General features: G+C 45.5%; 1 protein-coding gene across 1 annotated transcript in view; it reads right to left on the minus strand.

The window, feature by feature from the left end:
- LOC147113814 (slit homolog 3 protein-like) overlaps nucleotides 1-22995 on the minus strand; it is a 714603-nt gene that overhangs the window by 104409 nt on the left and 587199 nt on the right. Inside the window, exons 17-21 of the mRNA XM_085995157.1 lie at nucleotides 15469-15612; nucleotides 12440-12583; nucleotides 11017-11180; nucleotides 6382-6517; nucleotides 1718-1786 (exon numbers count right to left, since the gene is read on the minus strand). Coding sequence (XP_085851283.1) covers nucleotides 1718-1786; nucleotides 6382-6517; nucleotides 11017-11180; nucleotides 12440-12583; nucleotides 15469-15612 — 657 coding nt within the window. The remainder of the gene's footprint in view (nucleotides 1-1717; nucleotides 1787-6381; nucleotides 6518-11016; nucleotides 11181-12439; nucleotides 12584-15468; nucleotides 15613-22995) is intronic.

Below are 22995 nucleotides of genomic sequence, written 5' to 3' on the forward strand. Positions count from 1 at the left end.
CATAAACCTGCCTCGTTATAGATGTGTTTATGATTCTGTTACATGCAGTGCACAGATGAAAATCTTCCCCAACCTGAGCTGGAGGATGTCTTTGATCTTAACATGAATAATTTACAAAAAAGAGTGAAAATAGAAAGAGCCTTAATCCCTGTAATCCTGGATTAAAGTTTTAGTTAAAAATACTAACAGGATTATAATCAAGTGTTATGTCGACGACTGATTTTATAATTCACACTGGGCACATTGCCCTCCAGGTCTCTGCCTGCAGCTGATGCTGTTATTTTGTAACCTGGTGATTTTTTATTAATGCTCTTCAATGTGAGGGATGTCAGTGCTGTGGAATGGGACACTTTTCCACTTCCTCCAATTGTCAGCATCCAGTGTTCCCTGGTCAGATGCAGCTTTGACTAACTGCAGTGTGGATCTCCTCCAACACTGCCTCATTCAGCACTCCAGAGTGTCTGGTGTAGCATAGGTGCAGGGTAAAGCTGTCTCCTCATTCCCCCACCCTCCAGGTATGATGTGTTAGATGCCATGTAAAGCTCTTCCACTCTGTCCCAACAATGTGTGTCAATCCCAATCTCAGAACAACACCCACTACTGTATCGGTGTGAGTTTTCTATTCCATATACAACTGCTCTTATAGCCACACTGTTAGATTATCCATTCGGTCTGAGTTAGAAGTAGTTTTACGTTGTGTACCCAGGTCTACCATTAACTGGGATAAGGTTATTACAACAACAACAAAAATTTCTTGCATTCATATAGCACCTTTAATATAGAAAAACTTCCGCACATGCTTCAGAGAAACATTATTAAAAGAAAATGAACACCAAGCCAAAGAGGCAAATATTAGGAGGGGCGACCAAAAGCTTGGCCGAAGTGGTGGGTTGCAAGGAGGGTCTTAAAGAACAAAAGGGAAGTGAAAAGGGTGAGGGGTTTAGGATAGGAATTCATGAGCTGGAGCTGATGTGGCTGAAGGCATGGTTGCAATGGTTGAGCGAAGGGAGGAGGGACGTCCGTGAGGACAGAATCAGAGGACCGGAGAATTCCGGGGAGTGGAGGGGGGAGATGGGGCGGGGGATCATATTCCAACTTCAATTCACAGAGGACCCTAATAACAGCCTTGAGAGAAGTTAACACATGGCGTTATTTTCCTTCAGACACACATTTAGTCTGTCTGGATATGGTGCTGATTCTCCTTTCCATTGCCAAGCAGCCAGGCGTGTCTGAAGAGAGAGACTGACTCAATCTTGGCTGAATTTGAAACCAGGTCACAGAGATGGAAGCAGAGAGCACCAACCCACTGTGGCACTGCTGTTATTTCTGAAGTTAACAATCACTGTTACACAAAGTTGCTTCAATGTAACATCCCATTAATGCAGCAGAGCACCTGATCCCCAGCACTGAGCCCACTCAGACACCAACAGCAGCACTGTATTTTCCTACCTTACTGAACAACACAGACAGTATTGATTATGCAGTAGGATGTGCACTGTGTGTGAATGATGGGAGTAATCCTCTGTCAGAATTAGCAAACCAAACCGACTTTCTAGACATCAGGGACACCTTAAAATTGAATTAGTGTACTGCAACTCACTTCCTGTTATACATGATTCTACCTATTATATGAAGAATAACTAGATTTATTATTATATTATGCATCATTTGTCAGAATGATGCAGGAATAATAATGGCAATTTAATGAGTCACCTACATGAGTGATAACTGTTTGTAGTTAGACAGTTCTTTGGGGATTGTTGTCAGCTGGTTCCCTTCCAAGTATCTGTAAAACAACAAAAGCAGTCAATGGTGCTGGGAGCATGCACAAGTGAGATAAGCTCTCCCTAATAGAACAGAATTGTTACCTCCATTAGGAGAGGTGTTCAATGCTTTTGTAACAAAACTATTAAACAGAGAGAGAAACACTCCATACAACGAACAGAACATTTGTTGCCTTCCCATGGTAATTTGCAGTAGCTTAAATTAGAAATTTGAACAGACCCTTTTGTGAATTATTTTTAAGAGGCAAGTTCAGGTCCACCGATCTGGAGGATCGCAGCAATTACCCCCCTTGCCACCTCACCCCCTCATGATGTAGAGGAGGTGCACAGGGAGCAATACAAATGAGTAAAAGTGCTGCCCTTTAGGAAGTTGCGACTATCCAGATATTTGTGGCGAGGACAGCCATTGAATTAGTGTGTGTGGTGGGGGGGGGGAGAAGAATGGATGGAACGGGGGTGGAGAATTGCCACGTGCTGACACAGTACTGAAAATATACTTTTTAGTGATCCATCCTTGCAGTATTTTTTCAAGTAGAACTTAGGAAAAGGATATTTGCTGTATCAGTGAGGCATTGCAGTTTCTAAAAGGCTCCAGGTTACTGGAGCCACTTAGCAGAATATCACTAAGTGATCTTTTATCTGAGGACTTACATCCTTTGGAAACCTCTTTCAATGGTTCCCACTCATTGCATGAGAGTCCAAAATCCAGAATCTCTATTATTTCTAAGCTAGCTGTAACCCTTCATCGTGTAAACGGTTTACTTTTCTGAAATTTCAGACAGGCAGACAGGAAGCAAAGAGTTGGAATAAACGGGTCTTTTTCTGAGTGGCAGGCAGTGACTAGTAGGGTACCGCAGGGATCGGTCCATGGACCCCAGCTATTCACAATATATATAAATGATCTAGACAAGGGAACGAGATGTAATATCTCCAAGTTTGCAGACGACACAAAGCTGGGTGGGCGTGTGTGCTATGAGGAGGATGCAGAGAAACTCCAGTATGATTTGGACAGGTTGGGCAGATGCATGGCAAATGCAGTATAATGTGGATAAATGCAAGGTTATCCACTTTGGTGGCAAAAACCGGGAGACAGATTATTATCTGAATGGCAATAGATTGGGAAAAGGGGAAGTGCAACGAGACCTGGGTGTTCTTCTGCACCAATCGCTGAAGGTAAGCATGCAGGTGCAGCAGGCGGTTAAGAAGGCAAATTGTATGTTGGCCTTCATAGCGAGAGGATTCGAGTACAGGAGCAAGGATGTCTTGCTGCAGTTGTACAGGGCCTTGGTGAGACCACACCTTGAGTATTGTGTGCAGTTTTGGTCGTCTTATCTGAGGAAGGATGTTCTTGCCATGGAGAGAGTGCAGTGAAGATTCACCAGACTGATACCTGGGATGGCAGGAATGACGTATGAGGAGAGATTGGGTCGATTAGGCTTATATTCGCTAGAGTTTAGAAGATTGAGAGGGGATCTCATTGAAACTAATAAAATTCTAACAGGACTAGACAGACTAGATGCAGGATGTTCCCGGTGGCGGTGGAGTCCAGAACCAGGGGTCACAGTCTAAGGATAAGGGGTAAGCCATTTAGGACTGAGATGAGGAGGAATTTCTTCACTCAGAGAGTGGTGAACCTGTGGAATTCTCTGCCACACAGGGCAGTTGAGGCCAATTCATTAAATATATTCAAGAAGGAGTTGGATATGTTTCTTGAGGCTAAAGGGATCAAGGGATATGGGGAGAAGGCAGGGACAGGGTACTGAATTTGGATGATCAGCCATGATCTCATTAAATGGCGGAGCGGGCTCGAGGGGCCGAATGGCCTACTCCTGCTCCTATCTTCTATGTTTCTATGTTTCAGCCTTCAGAATGATTCCATAACTCATGTAAAGTTATTTGATTCAGTAACACTGCCCTTTCCTTTCATCTCTCCGTAATGGATTCAAATCCAACTCCCAGAGGTGGAAGGGCAATGCTGAACATGAGCGTGACAGTGAGTGGGAGAAATTCGGTATTGCCCCGTTTGGGACGCAATTATCGGCCAGGCGCAAATTTTAGTGCCTGGCGCTAATTATTTCCTCCGACTGCAAACTTGGCTTCTATCGCCCCTGGAGGTGATTGGAGCGTTAAATCAGGTGCTACACACCTCTCTTAAGGTGCTAACGCCGAGGAGCGAGGCGCTAACTCAGAGCGCTGGTGAAGCTCATGTGATGTCAGTCAGCAATGGAACATAGACACACTGGCACCGCCAGTTCTTAAAGGGGAGGGTCGATCTTGCTCTCCTGCTCATTATAGCCTTGAATCTTGGCCTGGAGAGACCTGTACATCAAATCTGCTGGAAAGAACAATGGAGAGGCCCAGGGAAAGAGCTCAGAGTGCAGCCCCCATAGTCTCTTCTCAATCGATGCAAGGAAGGTCAAATCAAAATGAACCTGCAAAGTGCTGCTCAGTACCCAAAACTCCTTCACACAGCATTAAATCTCTCCAGAAGTTTCTCTCTCTCTCAGAATGCGTGGTGCAAAAATGTCGCCGACAAAAAGGCAGGAAGCGGTCACCTTTAAATAGTGCTCCCCCAGTCCCTTCCAGACTGCAAAACGCTCCCTTTAACCTGTCATTGCTAGCGGCAGGTGGTAATGCAGGGAGCGCCACTCAATATCCGGTCCGGGGCGCTACGGGGCATTGCACACTCGACTGACGTCACGATCTGCGGGCGCAGGAGATCGTGGCGGTAGTGTTTAGCGCTGCCGCAAAATGTCTGGTTAATTTCGCGAGCGGTGCAAACATCGCTGCACCCAGACGCTTGTTGCTTTGCGCCCCATTATAATGGGAGGCGCAAAGCAACCAAATTTATTCTCCCGAGAGCCTTACCAGGAACCGAAATACAATCTTCAACATCAGTTTGTTAAGCCTAAAAATGAGCATTCATCAAAATAATTCGGCACACAACTTGCATAACCAAAGAACTGGTGACGAATCGATCAGGACAAGATTTAAAGCCCACGCACGGAGCTGAAGATGACAAGTTCACATTGAATATCCTAAAGTATTCATATCTGCTTTAAACAGGAGAAGATAACAATTCAGAAGGGAAAAAGAATGCATGGACAAGATATTCACACCTTCAGTGATTAGGAGCTCCATACTTGTAAGGTGGAGGTGTGTTTGAGGTTTAGTTGATGACCATCTTGGGTGACTCAGGAAGTTGAGGGGAGTGACAATGGAAACATAAGAGCTGCGGAGTGGTGCAGAGATAAGGATAGCTGGTGTGAGAACTGTAAATATCTCACTGGTAGAGTGTTAGAGATGGTTGCTCTTCATATGTTATCCTGACAGGATGTGATGGTAGGCTATCTACCCATGGAGGCATCATAGGCACTCCTGTTCGCACCTGATATCCACACGTTTGCACGTTCCAGCTGGATCACTGGATAGTGATCAGAGCAGGAACTCCGGCTGTTGTTTTTTTCCCGCTGACCCAGGCTAACGACAGATAACTCAGCATGGACCAGAGATTGAACTTGGGTCTTTCTGGTCAGCCTGACTCAGTACCGTCCTCGTCAGTGTATTTACCCACCAAACTGAGGAAGGGAGGTGAAGGGAGCTTTAACCTGTGTCGAAACTGAGGGTGACCAATTCCATTTGCCTTTGCACAGATGTGTACCATGGAGCTCAGAGCCGCATATAAAGTTCAAATCCATGTGCCCATTAATTTGAAGATCTCAAGCAGCAGGCACGAGCAGATCAAAGTGTTCTGATTTGGGATTCATCCAGCAATGAGGCAGCAGCACTAAGAACAGCCCTTTCCAAACCTCCAGGCTCACTAAATTCAAACAGGACAAACCAGCAATTGTAAGTGTAAATAGGGTTGAACAGTTTGAGCTTCAAGTACAGGGATGTCAGGACTTGGGGCTGCACGCAGTTTGGACAGCTCTGATCTAACCAATTCTTGGCCCTAACCTGGGAATGTATGTTGGGGCTCTACTCTGCGTTTAACACAAGCTTTACCTAACCTGGAAGAAAGACTAATATTTCTATATCACCTTTCACGACCTCAGGTCATTCCAAAGTGCTTTACAGCCAGTTAAGTACTTTTGAATTGTACACACTGTTGTAATATAGGAAACACAGCAGCCAATTTAGGAAACACACAGCAAGGTCCCATAAACAGCAATGAGATAATGACCTGGTAATCTGTTTCAGTGATGTTGGTTGAGGATAAATATTGACCAGGACATTGGGGAGATATCTGAACGACAGCATCTCCAACAGTGCAGCACTCCCTCAGTATTGCACTGGAGTGTCAGCCTGGATTTTGTGCTAAGCCTCTGGAGTGGGACTTGAACCCATGACCTTCTGACTCAGAGGTAAGAGTGCTACCACTGGGCCACGACTGACATAGTGCTGACAATGATGGGGTGAAGAGACAGTAAATAAAAATGTGTTCCGTTCTCCACTAACGACAACACTCACCTTTCCAGAGTACAAACAAATGAACACCCAAAATTATAAATTTAAGATTATGAAAAAGTATAAGTGATTAAAAAAAACCCACAGAGGTACTGCGAAGAAAAAAGCACCGCACGACGCTCGTACTCACATCTCGGTTGCATCTTTGGGAATGCCTTTGGGTAAGGTGCGGAAGCCTCTGTTACTGCACCGTACCACCATGTCAACACAGTTGCAGAGTTCAGGACAGCGAGGGCCTGGTAGGCAGCTGCTCTCGTTGTTATCCACTGAAAGGTAGAGAGGATGAATTACAACAACCAGCAGACTGGGTCCCTGTTCATCCACCGGGACAGGCGTATGCTCCCACCCATTTCTGCCTTATCCTAGGGGGCAGCGCCCTGCTGTCCCCCACCTACAATTCCACTGAGACATATATTCAACACAGGAGGGCAGCGTGGCTGTGACACAGTTTCCTGCCCAGTGCTGCACTGCGCTGGGGCACAATCGTACAATTAATATAACAGCGGTGGCAACACTGCTGCAAATAGTGATAACAATATGGGAGCCTAGAAATTGAACCCTGTGATATTACTCTCTGAATGCAGCACGCTCACATTTAATTCCCACCGACCTGAAGTGATAACTCACTTACTTCAATGGGTTACCACCTCCATTAAAATGGTGGAGATGGGTATTTGATACAAAGACAAGACAAGTGTTTGTAAGGTAATATTGCTCGATGTAATTTCAGGCTATAAAAAATTAGTATAATTTAGTATATTTTCTTGTGATTCTTCTGATCATTCCTAAACTTGTACCCTTGGTGTGGTTTTCCAGAAACTCCAGTCACTATTGAGTGTCCTCCTAGTTGATATGGATCCTTGCTCCAATTTGTTACTGGTCGGCCTTTCGCCCCTGATTGTTCTAGTTGTTCAATGAATAGTGGCAAGGATTGCGTCTCATTAATCTTATAAAAAGGAGAAGCATAGCTCTCCTACCAGGCCGGTTGGTAAAAGCAACATGCAGCCGAGCCATACAGAGCAGAATCTCCCAGCTTCAATGCCTGGCGTGTGCTGAATAAGCTGGTATCACCTGGCCTGCCAGGAGGGGAGGCCTCTCAATGCCCCCGAGCTATGGTGGAGCTAATCAGACAGGGTACCCGCTCCGATAAGCCATCCAGCGACCTCTTCTGGAAGGTGTGCAGACGTCGACAGGATTGGGCTCAGCTGTAAACCCCAGACCACCACTCACTCTCTAGGTTCACGCATGGACGAGGTCACAGGGCACCTGTACCACTGAGCCCCTGCATGAGTTAACGTCTTTGGAAGAGAAGGAGAGGAAGAAACTGGCAATTAAAGAATGTAAACCACCTGAGCCTTGTGTCATGAGCGAGGGAAAACTTCACCTGGAATGTTAACACATCACATAAGGAAAAAGTGCGCACAGCCAGGAGAGGCCGAGTAGGCCATGGAAAGGCCAAAATGGCAATGGTATTCAGAGAGCCCCCACAAATAAGCAGCACGATTTCTGATGAGGAATAGATTCAGTGTGCATGTGTGCTTTTTATGTTGCTGAGGTTTTCTCCCCTCTCCTGACGACAATGACTCACACTGGGCTTTGGCCCTCATATGTGTCAGCCGCCCGCCAGTATCCCAGCCAACTGGCCACACTTCGTGTGCCTGCTTATACAGTGAGTGCTGGAACACTATTCCCCCATGGAGGACACAGCAGCTGAGCATGATCCCAGCTTCACCCTACACATGCATAGTTTCCAGCACAGGTCACACAATAACAATCAGCAATAGGCGCCCTGGCTGATTTTTTTTTTACCCCTTGAGGGGCCAAATGCTGCCCTGGTTGAAATCAACCGTGGACTGAATCTGGATCCTTCGTGGTCTCCGTGGCACAGTGCCACAACTGGTGGTGCATTTACCAATTGAACCATAATGGGAGCTTAAAAAAATAAGCAGAACAGAACAAAAATACATTGGGTGTTAAAGGAACACTGACATTATGAAAAAGCGTTGGGCAAACCCTACTACCTGTATGTTAGATTAGAAACACACAACATAAGGATGTGTATTGTGTTTGAACACATCATCGTTTGCAGTTGACATCCTCAGAACAAAGATAACACATAGCTTCTCCAAAATATTTTTTTAAATGCTGGAAACAGCAACAGCTTGCATTTATATAGCGCTTTTAATGTAGAAAAAAGTCCCAAAGCGCTTAAACACACATCAAACCTGTCAGCATCAGGAGAAAACACAAGCTTTGGGCCTATTCTGATGAAGGGTCTCCACCTGAAATTTTAACATTTTATTTCAGAATTGCAGCTTTGTCTCCCTCCCCATAGCAAAACAGAACAAATAAACAGGTTTGTCAAACACTTTTTCTATGAATACAGTGCCCCTTTCAACTCTCCATCACATTGCGTCAAGGGGATTGTGAGGAGATTTTTTCGCTGCTAGTTTTTAAACCCCTCAGTTAAACACAATCCGATAATAAACAGCAGTAGCACTGCACAGAAACAGGGGGACAAAATTGATCAAACGCATTTTAACATCTAATAACTGCTCTGCAAGCAAAGGGGGAAAAAATCAAAGAGCGACAACCTTTAACCTCTTGATAATATCCGGAAAAATGCATCAAAGAATATAATTTAAACAATAAGTGAGTGCGTAGGAGGTGGAAGTGGGGGTAAGATGCTTTTATAATATGCCTTAATTTCTATAAACAGTTGGGAGATACAAATCTGGTTACTCATACTGTGCTGAGAATTGAGATGAAAGAATACATCAGAGGCATGAGTATGTTAACTGAATTTTTAAAGAAAAACACCATTTGCAATCTGCTAAGGTATAGCATAACACAATTATACAAAATATTTTTTCTGATGATAAAATCGGTCTATTTATCTCTTAAATTAAAAGTAATGAATTACAACAGGGCACACATGCTGATTTGATTATCGGACTGGACCGTTACTGGGAGTCCAAAGAAAATGATAGATTATTTGCTAGAGAAGTGACCCTGGTAAGCTGGTATTTACCAGTCTGAATTGGCACAGTGGCATGGAATGTTGCTGCTCCCACCGTCTGTGGCAAGGAGCTGGAGAACTGCCACCATCATTTAACCCTTACTTTTATAATTTTATTTAATTGTATCAATTCTTTTACTTCCCATTTTTCTCTTGCTGTCTTACCCAGAATACAATTCCATAGGTATTGGCAGCCCCTTGCTAACTTGCCCAGCTGGCTATTCTTCATGTATGAGCCTAGTCAAGCTATTTGACTGTGGAAAGCATCACAACCAAACTAAATCCTGTCCTAACCTGACATCCATGCATTTGCACTTTCCAATAGTGGTGTCAATGGATAGCCCCTCTATAACCCAGGGACAACTGTGCTGTACCAACTAACGACCATACTGAGATCAGCAACTCAGCATAACCCAACAATGGAATCTGAAATCCTCCAGTCTATTTGGCTTAATATTACAGCAGGTACCTTTATCCACTTTAGAGAAACTCCTTGTGTGAAATATTAAACAAAGAAAATTCATTGTGCATTAATCAACTTTTAGATTGGTGTCATTGGAGGGAATTTCCCATCTCCCTGGACTAACTCATTTGTTTCCCCTCGTCCTCCTCTTCTCTAGACAGTAAAGTCCCAGGGTAGACCATCTTTCCTTATAACACAGCCCTCCAAGTTCAAGGGTCAGCCCTAAAGCCTTCCTCTGGACTCCCTCTAATAACTGTTTCCTTCTGTAAAAATGAGACCATAACTTAACACAGCCCTCCAGATGAAGTTTCACCAAGGTCACTTACAACTTCAATATCATCTCATTTGATTTATAAGTCCCACCCCAGCATTGTTGATTATTCACGAACAGTTTTAACGACTTATCTGCTAAAACCCCAGTTATCTATATTGAGCACCATCTGTGACCTTTCTGCCCATTGACCTGGCATGTCCAGGTCCCATTGGACTATTGCAAAATGAAGTGCTGCATTTTGGAAGGAAGAACAAGGAGAGGCAACATAAACCAAATGGTACAATTTTTAAGGAGCTGCAGGAAAAGAGAGGCCTGGGGATTCACATACACAATTCTTTAAAAGGTGGCAGGACAGGTTGATAAGGCTGTTAAAAAAGTATACAGGCTTTATAAATAGAAGCACAGAGTACAAAAGCAAGAATTTTATGCTAAAATTGTATTCTAAAACTTAATAAATCAATGGTTAAGCTTCAACTGGAGTATAAGGCATGTTGGACAATATTCAGTCCTCCAAGTCATTTATAAAAATAATAAACAGCAGCAGCACCATCACTGACCCTTCTGGGACTCCAACAGCAACCAGTTTCCACTTTGACACATCCCCACTCACCCATCACTTATTGCTGTCTATCCTTCAGCCACACACCAATCCAGTCTAATACTTCGACAATTATCTTGTAGGTGCGCGCCTTTTGAACCAGTCTGTTGTTGTCCACTTTGGAAAGGTACTGAAGAGGTTCCTGGTACCTATGGATCCACAGCCTAGCCTGAGCTACAAACATCAGAAAGGAATTGAAAAAAACAACTCTGCAGGAACTGAAACTTTCCTTCAGAAAGGGATTGAAACTCAACAGGGAGGCTGAGAAACTGGGCTTCAAACTCCGAGTGCTATATTTTCCACCTATTTATTATGAATGGGTTGTAAACCCAACTTCAAATTTTGATCATTTTCCACCATTTTTTTCTCCCCAGTCTGTGAATTTTCAGAATTAAATCCAGCTTTTCTTACCATCACAGGTGAAATCCTGAACAGCCACGTCCTGAATTGGGATCTCCTTCAGGAAGAACGGTTTCTGACAGCGTGGGTTTCCACTGACGACCCTTCTCTTCCTCAGCCACCTTCCCAACCAGGCCAGGTGACAGTTACAGTTGAAAGGATTGGCCAGAAGATTTCTATGGAAGTTTGAGAAAATACTAATTGAAAAAATAACATTTCAAAAACTACTGATTATATCTGTCAATTACCTTTCATATAATACAGGGCACTGACTCTACAAAAAAACTTTGATTTAACTGAAAGTTTCAGTAACTTCTCAATACTGTTCCAGGCTTTGATCCAGTAACTTTATGATGTCTGAGATATCTCTTTGCAAATATACTAGTTACTCCAACATAGAATAAGTTCCAGGAACCCCCCACTCCCCAAGGGGAAGAGATTTCCTATGTGCGCATGGTAACATTTTCTCTGCACACTCGAAGTCGTAAGATCGTTAATGTTCTTTATAAATCTATTGATTATTTTTCTATGTCTTTTGCACAGAGAAAATCTTTGCAGTCTGAGAGTAACCAACCAGATACCAGAATATTAATCCAACCATACAATGCACACTTACAACTCTCTGACCTCAGGCCCCAGCAGCACTTGAAGCATCTTACTTCATCTTCTGTGTCTAACCTCACAACTTAAAACTTCATTCTTAGATGATATTTATCCTGTTTTTTGAGGAGGGAGTTAATCAACATAGCATATAATTGCTTGTGCTCAGACCCAATTCTACATATCTACTACATTACATAGTACATAGAATAACATCAATGTTACAGCACAGGAACAGGTCATTTGGCCCAACTAATCTATGCCAGCATATATGCTCCACATGAGCCTCCTCCAACCCCTCTTCATCTAACCCTATCAGCATATCCTTCTATTCCTTTCGCCCTCATGTACTTATCTAGCTTTCCCTTAAATGCATCAATGCTATTCACCTCAACCACTCCTTGTGGGCGTGAACTCCACCAACCTACCACTCTCTGGGTAAATACATTTCTCCTGAATTACCGAATGGATTTATTGGTGACTATCTTATATTTATAGCCCCTAGTTCTGGACTCCTTCACAAGTGGAGAAATCTTCTCTACATCTACCCTATTAGAATTAAGTTTCCTATGTTCAAAGTTTAAGATCTAGTCTCATTTAAGGCCTGCTAATTCTGTACTTATGCCCTGTAGCTGACTGTCTAAATTTAATAACCTGTATACGAATGGGTGGAAATGACAACCTGCAGAGGAAATGATCTGGTGGAGATGGATTTGGATTGCCTGAACTGAACAGGAAGTGATGTAACTTGAAGTGTTGAGAATTGTCAAACTGCCAAATTTGAGCCAATGGATGAAAATCTTAAATACAGTGCTGAGATGAAAGCAGATCTTACATAGTAGAGAGAGAATGAAGGGTGTTGAATGCTCCGGGAGTGATGGTGGTGACCTGGTTATCGTACAGTGACAGCAGCCGAACTGAACTAAGGCCAGTAAAGGTGTCATTATTGACACAGCTGATCAGATTATTCCGCAGCATCCTGCAACACACATTAATAAGGAGAAAAAAAGGAAAATCCTCAGCGAGCAATAATCACATCAACATCATTTGAGATTTCAAAGATTTGAAACAAAATATAAATGAACAATTAGACCTCACGGAGTTGCTGAGGATATTGCATCATCAATCTGGTCAAAGCCTTTACAATAAACATAAGAAATAGGAGCAGGAGCAGGCCATTCGGCCCCTCAAGCCTGCTCTGCCATTTAATGAGATCATGGCTGATCCGATTTTGGCCTCAACTCCACTTTCCAGCCCGCTCCCCATAATCCTCGACTCCCCTGTTGCTCAAAAATCTGTCGATCTCAGCCTTGAATATATTCAATGACTCAGCTTCCACAGCTCTCTGGGGTAGAGGATTTCAAAGATGCACGACCTTCTGAGAGAAGAAATTCCTCCTCATCTCCATCTTAAATGGGCGATATCATGCACCACTTTTTCAATGATACTTGTCTAATTAGTACACAAGTGCAACCTGTTAAATGTGTCCCACACACTGCAATCCCCCAGTGCTGCTTTTCCAATTTCAGTCCTGTTCCCATGAGAAGGCATTGAGCAAAGGCTGAGGCTCTTTCACACAGAGAAATACTCAAGGGGATCAGTCCTCCCTGGACCACTGCCAAGCTCCTCCCAGGAGATGACTTTGCAGTGGCATTGGCAAAGGCACAGGAGCAGATCGACCTCCATACTCTCCAGGAGATGGGCAGTGCATGACATGAGCAGACAAGGAAAGAGACAAGAAGAAAATACCTTTCATAGTTTATAAGAAAAAAAACCTCTTTCAACCCTCTCCCTAACTCCACCTCCACCACCCCCCACCCCATACAAAGGGTTAAAAACACACAGACAACCCAAATTTTAATTCAATCAAATAAATACATTGTATTTATAGCACAGAAGCAGGCAAACGCGACCTAACCAGTCCCTGTCACTATTTACCCTCCACGCAAGCAAACAGTCCTAGTCACATTACATGGGATATGGTAGCGTAGTGGTTATGTTGCTGGACTAGTAATCTGGACTAATAATAGCACAGCATGCAGGTGGGAAACCAGCAATTTGTCTTTTAAAGCGCTTGTGTTATAGTCTTAGTGTTGGGCTGTAGGTGTTGGGGTCAGGCTGATGGGAAGGAAAGGGGAAAGGAAGTTGAGGGATTGGAGAGGACAAGGGCTGAAGGGGGAAGGGATGGGACAGGAGGCTAAAGGGGAGTGACAGGGTGGGACTGGGACAGAGGTTGGATTGGGAAAGGGGTGGGAGAGGAGACGACTGGGAAATTGTGGGAGAGGAGATGACTGGGGAATTGTGGTGGACAAGACAAGAGGCTGAAGGGGTCGTGGGAAGGGGAAAAGTTTGGGGAGAAGATGGGATTGAGTGGGCAGTTTGCATTGGAAGGGGTAGAGGAGACGATGGGAGCGAGGGGCGGGTGAAGCAGGAGGGATGGTAGGTGAGGTGGAAGGAAATGGGGTGTGGGACAGAGAGGATGGGGGAGGGGAGGCGACAGAGCAAAGAAGTGGCAAGGAGGATACAGAGAGTGAGTGGCGGGAAGGGGTAGGGGTAGGAAGACGTTGGGGGTTGCGGACAGTTACAGGGGAGAAGGCAAGGGGGGGGAGGGGTACAATTTTAAGTTGCTCCGCTAGGCAGGAATGGAGCAGCAGTGGTCTGAAAACTGCTGTGCTTTATTTACCATCCCATTTCCGTACGCCATAATTTTCCTGGGGGCCTCTATATCGGCAGCCCAGGCTATTTCAGGCAAGACCCTCATTCCAATATGGTAATTGGGATCCTACATGGGACCACGACACAATTTTTAGGTATCAATGGGCAAAGCATATGCCAAGCACGCTCTCTGCCCATCGGTACCAGGAGTTGAGAAGCCCCACCTGTGGCGGTCCTTAAAGGGAACGCTAGAGGTTGCTCTGAAAACCAGGGTAAGTTTCGTTTTCTCTTTTGTGGTGCCAGAAAAAACACAACTGCTCCTTTTAGCGCTACAACAATTTTCCAGCCGGACCCACCCTTCCTCCCAGCCCCCACTCCGGAGGAGAAAGTTCCTGCCTCAGCTCCGCGGTGGAGCTGCTGGAATACCCATCCCCTCCCCTCAACTGGTGAATTGCCTGCTCACAGCTTGCCAGAATTATGGAAATGACGGCCGGCCCTCGACATGGCTCGGGCCTCTCCCCAGAGACTTCAGCCTGAATGCAGCTGTCCCCCCCGCATAGTTAAAATCGACACCAGTGTGTGGAGCTGGGAGGTGGGGGGGTTGGGGCTAAAGCAGACGTTGAGCAAGTAGATTGCATGCCATTCCCTCCTTCCCGCTGCTTTCTCCTGCCAGCCTTGTGACCCACCTTCCATCATCCCAAAGCCGGCCTGCTCTCCTGGCTGGACGCCTCCTACTGTCCACTGAGAGAGAGAGACAGAGACAGAGAGAGCAGGAAAAGAACAGAAGAGAGTGACAGAAGGCATAAGAATAGAAGAGTGAGAGGAAAGAGAGAGAAGAACAGGTCAGAGAAAGAAGATGGCACAGAAAGCATAGAAAGAGAGACAGGGAACCGGAAAGAGAGAAGAGAACCAGCAATAGGAAGACATCCAAGACGGGCAAGATAGAGGGCAATTTGTCGCCCAAAGCGGAAATTCTACCCCCATATGTGGCCACGTTCCGTGAGCGACACTACCCAAGATCCATTGGTACATTATAATTTAATGTGCACTGAAAATCAAAAGTAAGCTGTTTGAGAAACAGCTTAAACTCAGAAAACAGATTAACTGGATAAAGGTTTGCTTTTGTTAAATGAAACAGATTTACTCTGACAGATGTCCTGATACCAAGCTCTCTCCAGATACCGCAGATTATCAATGCTGTGTACTTACAGTGTCTTGAGCCCGGAGAGACCAGCAAACATTCGGCTGTGGACCATTTCCAGCTCATTTCCAGTCAGCAGCAATTCCAAGACCCCTGAAGCCCCTTCGAACACTCCCTCCCGGATATCTCGGATCTTGTTGTTGCTCAGGTTTCTAATGAGTGATGGCGAGGAATATTAATTCAAAAAAAAATTCATGATGCATAAGAAATAATATGCAGTTAATATTCCTTCCCCCTCTCCAAAAGCATTTTTGATGTAGTCATCCGATATAAATTGTTTTTATAATTAGCCTTGCACTAAATTGGAAAATTAAAGTGTTTCATGGAAACGGCGGCAAACAAGAAATTGAAGAAAAATGGACAAATCCACAAACCATTTCCAAATTCTCCATACTGTTAAAATACAATATATTGTCAATCAAAATATAGTCCTCCTTTTTAATTAGAATTTTAATCTATTTTATTAATGAGATGGGTGGCACTGTGACTTAGCAGTGTTGGTGTACTCTGTTCTATTAGGTCTGCAGTCTGGCTTCCAATCCATTCCACGCAGATGGAATGAAGTCTTCTCTCTCAGATGGCTATTAAGGGTCCGTGGGGAAATGAGTTTGGGCAGTCTCTTAATACAGTTCCCAGAGGAAGCAAGTCCAGAGCACAAATCTGCCCATAATTCAGCACTAATTGGGCAATCCACCTCAGAACATTTGCAAGGATAGATGGTGTAGGAAATGGAAATGTCACATGGATGCAAGTAGGGAGTGCTCTTCAAGCATGTTACTGGGGCAATATAAAGGGAGCCTTGAACTCCATCTAACCCCTGCTATGTTGGAACTGAGAGTGCTTAATAGAGACAAAGATGTTCCATTTCTCAGCCCCGTGAATGACCACACACACACACACACACACACACACACACACACACACATTCACACACACGTGCATACACACAGGGATATACACACACTGACACACGAAGATATACTCAAACTGACACACGGTGATATACACACACTGACACACGAAGATATACCCAAACTGACACACGGTGATATACACACACTGACACACGGGGAGACACACATAGACATACATAGATACACACACAGATTCTTCACTCAATAGGTTAATGTGAAAGGTACAAATGCCAGAAGTGAGTAATAAGGACATTACTGAGAGAGGCAGGAGGAAATGTGTTGGTACACAGCTCAGCAGGCACACGCATAATGTTTAGCTATTATTGCATTAGGGAATTTATCAACAGATCAGATGAGTTAAGATTGGATTAGAAAGCAGGCTTTGAAACGAGATGCCTGTTATTATAGAACCAGGAACCCATAGGCTTTCCAAATTGAATTTCAGTAAAAGGAAAATCCATTTATAATCTACAAAACAAGGTTGAGTGACGTCTCTCCGTACTCCTCGATTCTGAAACCTCTTGTTGTTGTTGTTACGAGGAGTGGTACACAGTGTTACGATGAATACTTTAATGATGATTGAGACATAAACAATGCGTGCGGTGTTGCAGCAACACCGTAGAGTGAGTTCTTCTCCAAATACCTCCTAACTTCTCCTGACTCATACTGGGGGCAGTTCTAATGGGCAGAGGCACCTCAGCTCAATGTCCAGTCGTCAAGTTATTTGACTGTGGAAGACACCCCAGCCAAGCCTGATCCTGTACACCTCCCAACATCCTCACATGAGCATCTTTTCAGCAGGGAACACTGGAGAAGGATCAGGAGCAGGAATACTCCCTAACACCAGGGGGCCTGAGGCCAACTGGAACACCTCAACTGTTGGCCTGCTTGTAGTCAGCCAGCTCAGCCCAGACCAGGGATCAAACTTTGGATCCGAATGGCTCAGCATCACACTGGACAGGGCCTTTTCCCACTATGCCACTGGGATTCCTGACATTAGGCAGAACTTATGGAGCTTATGTAAAAGGGAGGGAAAACCACTGACCTTAACGTAACCTTAACCTTAGTGTCTCCAGTATAAGTACTGTAAAATCTGGTCTATCAGTATTTTAAGCAATCTACTGCCACTTGGGATAAAAAAAAAGTTGGGTACAACATTTAGCCTGCAACTGATGCATATAAAAAGACTTGTATGATAAAGCATTCATACAGTTGAAGGACTATTTTAACTCCCTCCCATCCAGCGGAAACCGGGTAGAACGGAAGTTAAAATCGAGCGGCTCTATTTGCCACTCCATATCCGTCCCACAGCAGGTTTAAACCAGGAGCCAAGGCACCCACCTGGCTCAGACGGAAGCCTCATTAACATATGCTAATCATGGTCCCATAACAGCATTTTAATGGTGCAACAAGCGGGGCACCCATTGCAGGCACCCCACTCAGTAAAACCTGTCGGAGAAAAAGCAGACGCCCTTAAAGGTATGTCTTAAAGCTCCGGGCCCCACAAGGAAATTCTGGGCCTATGCTTTCCCGGTTCCCCCCCCTCCCCCTTCTAACCCGCGAGACCCTTGGCATTGTGCGCTCGCTCTTAGTGACTGACTAAATCCTGAAACCTTATTAGTACTTCGAGATACAGTCCCCACAACGGGTGGATTGGTGTTAACGCGATTTGACCGCCATAGGCGCCAGATGGTAAAACGTGTTGCAGGGGACATCCGTGTGACTTTGTGGGACTGAAGCGCTGACCTATTATCTAGCCGAGTAGGAGGGTACTGAAGCGGCACGGCAACAAAGGAAAGCAAGAGACGAAGAAAAACAAACTCTGGAGCAGCTACCGGAAGACGAGAAATGGATGAGAGGCAAGAACCTGCAGTTATTGAAGCAGGAAAATCTGTTAAAAGAAGGATTTCATGACAAAGTCTGCCCCAAAGAGTCAGCGTGCTTAATACGTTATAAGAGGCGCCTTTGACTCCTATGGAATTGGCCAATGGTTAGCATATTTGCCCGATATAGGCGACTGCCCACAACAAGTGTGGACTGTGCAAGTGGTGGGGACTGTACTGGCTCTGTTAACAGCAAGCATTTAGCCCAACTCCAAAATCCTGCTCACCAAAAATTGCAGTGTTGCAAATAAACAGTCAAATCAGAACCTTGGCTCTGATTTGGTTTGGACTTGAGGTCTTTTCCTCCTCCCTCCAAATAAATCTAATAAGCTCCCTCGATGGTTGCTTTTTGATTGCGTGTTTAATTTTTCCAGGTGCAGGTTCTGAAGTTGGTCAAAGAGCAGAACTTCCTCCTACACTCTTCTGATGGAATCAACCAAACTTTACAAACGGCACCTGGAAAAATTGAACAGGCAACTGAGTGATTAAGTACTGGAATGACACGGTGAACCTCGCCACATCTTCCACCGACATCAACCCTAGGGTTAACGCTGTTGACGTTTCATCGGTATTCACTGAATGTTCGATCGTAACGAAGGGACGCATCAGGGGGTGACGCAGAGAAGCAAAGGTGAACAGGAAATTAAGCTGGGACAGTGCGGAGAAGGTGGGATAAAAAGAAACTGTGCAAGGACAACAGGGAGAAGGTGAGGTAATAACTAGCTTGAGCCAGGAGAGCAGGGACAAGTGAGCTAAGAACCAGATCGTGCCAGGATAGTTGAGGCAAGGCAGGATAAGAAACGGATTGAACTGTTAAAGTTAATAAGGCAAAGAAGTGGGTGCTGCAGGATTGCTACAGCAGCCATGATATTATACAATATGGAAAAGTGTTTGAAGCAGGGTTGATTGCATTAAATCTTCCCATGGCTTATTAGGATGCACACAAAATGGATGAACGAATAGCTCAAGGGCCACCTCATTGATTCCCAGCTCTCCACATCCCCAGGGGAAGATGAGAAGTAAACCAGTGGAGTTGCTTTCACTGCTTCCTAGCATCAAGGCTGGCACTGGCAGAAGGAGGATACCTCGCCTTGGTCAGGTGTGAAGAAAGGGAGAAAGTAGCTAAATCTTACAAAGTACATAAATGAAGCAACTCATTTACTTGGCATTGTCATGTGGTGATCTATTATTTGGTCAACCATCTTCTGCCCTCGGTATGCCCCGAAGATTAATTTCCTGAGTTCTTTAATTTCTGGCTCTCTCCTGTGCACCAAACATTCATCAATGTCATTCTGTTACCACTCACTGAGAGGATGGCCTAAGATGAATCATCCTCGACCTTTTTTCTCTCTCGCTGCTGTAGGCTACAGAGATTTTCTAATTTCCTCAGAATCCTGGCAACCAGTTAAAAGTAAACAGAAGTGTTGCAACATGAAACGCTGGTGATTAGTAGGTGGGGGCACATGGTATCAATGCTGTTTACCTGATCATATCCGCTATGGCGTTAAAGACCCATTGATCCGGGAGTGCTACATGAGCGAGTCTTTGCCTGTTTGTGTGGGAGAGGTCAGCGCCTCTGTGGAGTGTCCATCTAAAGCTGTTCAAAGTGCTCCTGCTATTACATTGTTCAGTTTAACTAAAACATGGTCGATTAGTTCCTTACTCTCCTCCTCCAACAGGAGAAGAAACAAACACTGGGGCTTATTTTTCAAGAGCACGGTGGCAGCAGGGAATCCCACCTATTGGTGGCACGCTCATTAAATGGTGGGTGCACTGCCCGTAAGTTTCCGATCTGTGCTGCCGGTGAGCGAGGTTCCCCCGATGCCAGCACAGGTCTCGGAAGATTGATTGGACCCTGCATTATCATCTGGTCAGCAAGCGCTTTGTTGTTTTCCCTCCCCATCTCTCCTGAGGGAAGCTCACTCTTGCTGAGGTACGATTTCACAGGTGCCAAACTGCTCTGCACTACACCACCAACTGGTCATTGGTGCAAGTCTAGGGAGTATGGGCAAGTGGTTCAACCATAGCCAAGCTAATTCTGCCCTCACCCAATACATGTATATTTTCCAACAAGATTCACTGGATAACAATGATGGGCAGGACTGGGAATTGATCTTGAATACTCTGATCTGCATGGTTCCGTAACACACTGGATGGTGCCTTAATCCACTCAGCCATCGGTACAGCAGGGTAACAAGTGTGCTTGATTTCCATTTAAGGTCTATTTCCCCTTAGCACACAGTCAGACATTCCAGATTCTGAATCAAGAGATAATGTTACCCTCTCAGGACAGGTTCAACTCTTAAATAGAGAGGGCTAATAACCTAATCACTTTGCTAATCACAATATTGATGTGAAGCCAACAACAATAAAGACCATGAGAACAACCAGGGTGGGAGTATCCCACTGATTTTTCTGCTCCCACTTATGACAGATTGTTTGGCCTCGATGCTACCCCCACCAGCAAAAGTGATAGAACTTAAATTGAGAACTTAGTAGGGAAGAGGAACTCTGTGTTCCACTACTCCATGGAACTGCAATAAACTGAGGCTGGTCTTCTTTAGCCCATTTTTGGGCACAACTTAGGATAAGTGGGCAGAAAACTGTTGTTCTAGGTCTACGGGCATTTGGGTTTCTTGGGGATTTCTGGAATTGCTCCTGAGGAGGATGGAGTGCTGGTAGGTGCAAGAATCAGGAAGCCATGGAAATGAGGAGAGGGCCGCAATGGAGCCTCCAGACTCATTTTCCTCCAGGTTCACTTGGCGAGTGCCCATTTGGAGAGTGCCTGAAGGAGCTGGCAGTAGCTCTTGCACCTGGCACCCTTCAGCAGGGGAGTCAGCAAGGGCAGGAATCCGATGGATACTCAGCGTTGCAGGCTAATTAGCAGCTGTTTTTGGACAACACCTGAAGACCACACAGCCAGCGGCCGTCACAGGCCCATAAAAGCGTTTGGATTTCAGGCCCCAATTCTGGGTTCAGGGCCCTGCCAAAGAACAGGATTGAGCATAGGCTAATGACCTGAACTTAGATATCCAGGCTGCTTCATTCAGCCTGTTCTTGCCCCACGGAACTTATCTCTTCCTATCCCGACTCTATCTTTTCTCCCCTTGTCCAGTCTCTTCCCACCTACATCCACGAATCTTCTGACACCCTCCGCCACTTTAACAGTTTCCAGTTTCCTGGTCCCAACCGCTTCCTTTTCACCATGGACGTACAATCCCTCTACACCTCCATCCCCCACCAGGATGGCCTGAGGGCGCTCCACTTCTTCCTTGAACAGAGGCCCAACCAGTCCCCATCCACCACCACCCTCCTCCGCCTGGCTGAACTTGTTCTCACATTGAACATCTTCTCCTTTGACTCCACTCATTTCCTCCAAATTAAAGGTGTTGCTATGGGTAACCGCATGGGTCCTAGCTATGCCTGCCTTTTTGTATATGTGGAACACTCTTTGTTCCAGTCCTACTCGGGTCCCCTCCCTCACCTCTTTTTCCGGTACATTGATGACTGTATCAGTGCCGTTTCCTGCTCTCGTCCTGAACTAGACAATTTCATTCACTTTGCCTCCAATTTCCACCCTTTCCTCACCTTCACATGGTCCATCTCCGACTCTTCCCTTCCTCGACTTCTCCGTCTCCATCTCTGGGGATAGGTTATTGGCCAACATTCACTACAAGCCCACTGACTCCCACAGCTACCTGGACTACACTTCCTCCCACCCCGCCTCCTGCAAAGACTCTATTCCATTCTCCCAGTTTCTCCGTCTCCGCCGCATCTGCTCCAACGATGCCACCTTCCACACCAGTGCTTCCGACACGTCTTCCTTTTTCCTCAACCGAGGATTCCCCTCTACTGTGGTTGACACGGCCCTCAACCGTGTCCGTTCTATCTCCCGCACTTCTGCCCTCACCCCGCTCCTCCCTCCCAGAACCACGATAAGGTTCCCCTTGTCCTCACCTTTCACCCCACCAGCCTCCACATTCAACGGATCATCCTCCGCCATTTCCGCCACCTCCAACGCGATCCCACCACTAAACACATCTTCCCCTCCCCTCCCCTTTCACCATTCTGTAGGGACCACTCCCTCCGAGACTCCCTAGTCCACTCCTCTATCACCCCCAGCACCCCTTCCCCTTCGCCTGGCACCTTCCTGTGCAAGCGCAGGAGATGCAACACCTGCCCTTATACCTCCCCCCTTCCCACTGTCCAGGGCCCCAAACACCCCTTCCAGGTGAAATAGTGATTTACTTGTACTTCTTGCAATCTAGTATACTGTATTCGCTGCTCACGATGTGGTCTCCTTTATATTGGGGAGACCAAACACAGATTGGGTGACCGCTTTGCGGAACGCCTCCGTTCAGTCCGTAAGGGTGACCCCGAGCTTCCGGTTGCCTGTCATTTCAATTCACCGCTCCATTCCCACTCAGACCTCACCGTCCGCGGCCTCTTGCATTGTTCCATGGAAGCTCAGCGTAAGCTCAAGGAACAGCACCTCATCTTCCGATTAGGCACTTTACAGCCTTCCGGACTCAATATTGGGTTCAACAATTTCAGATCATAACCTCGACCCCCATTACATTTTTATATAATTTTTATCCACACCTTTGGTTTGTGCCTTTTCCTTTTTTTCTCTCCCGCATGGCAGCTGTCTCTCATTCTGCCAGCGCATTTCACACTTCATCTAGAGCCGTCTTTTGTCTCTTTACCTGTCCTATTACCATCTCGTCTCGTCTCGAAT

The sequence above is a fragment of the Somniosus microcephalus genome, chromosome 8 (genome assembly GCF_052327205.1).
Source record: "Somniosus microcephalus isolate GS21.2 chromosome 8, FLI_Smic_1.0, whole genome shotgun sequence".
NCBI lineage: Eukaryota > Metazoa > Chordata > Chondrichthyes > Squaliformes > Somniosidae > Somniosus > Somniosus microcephalus.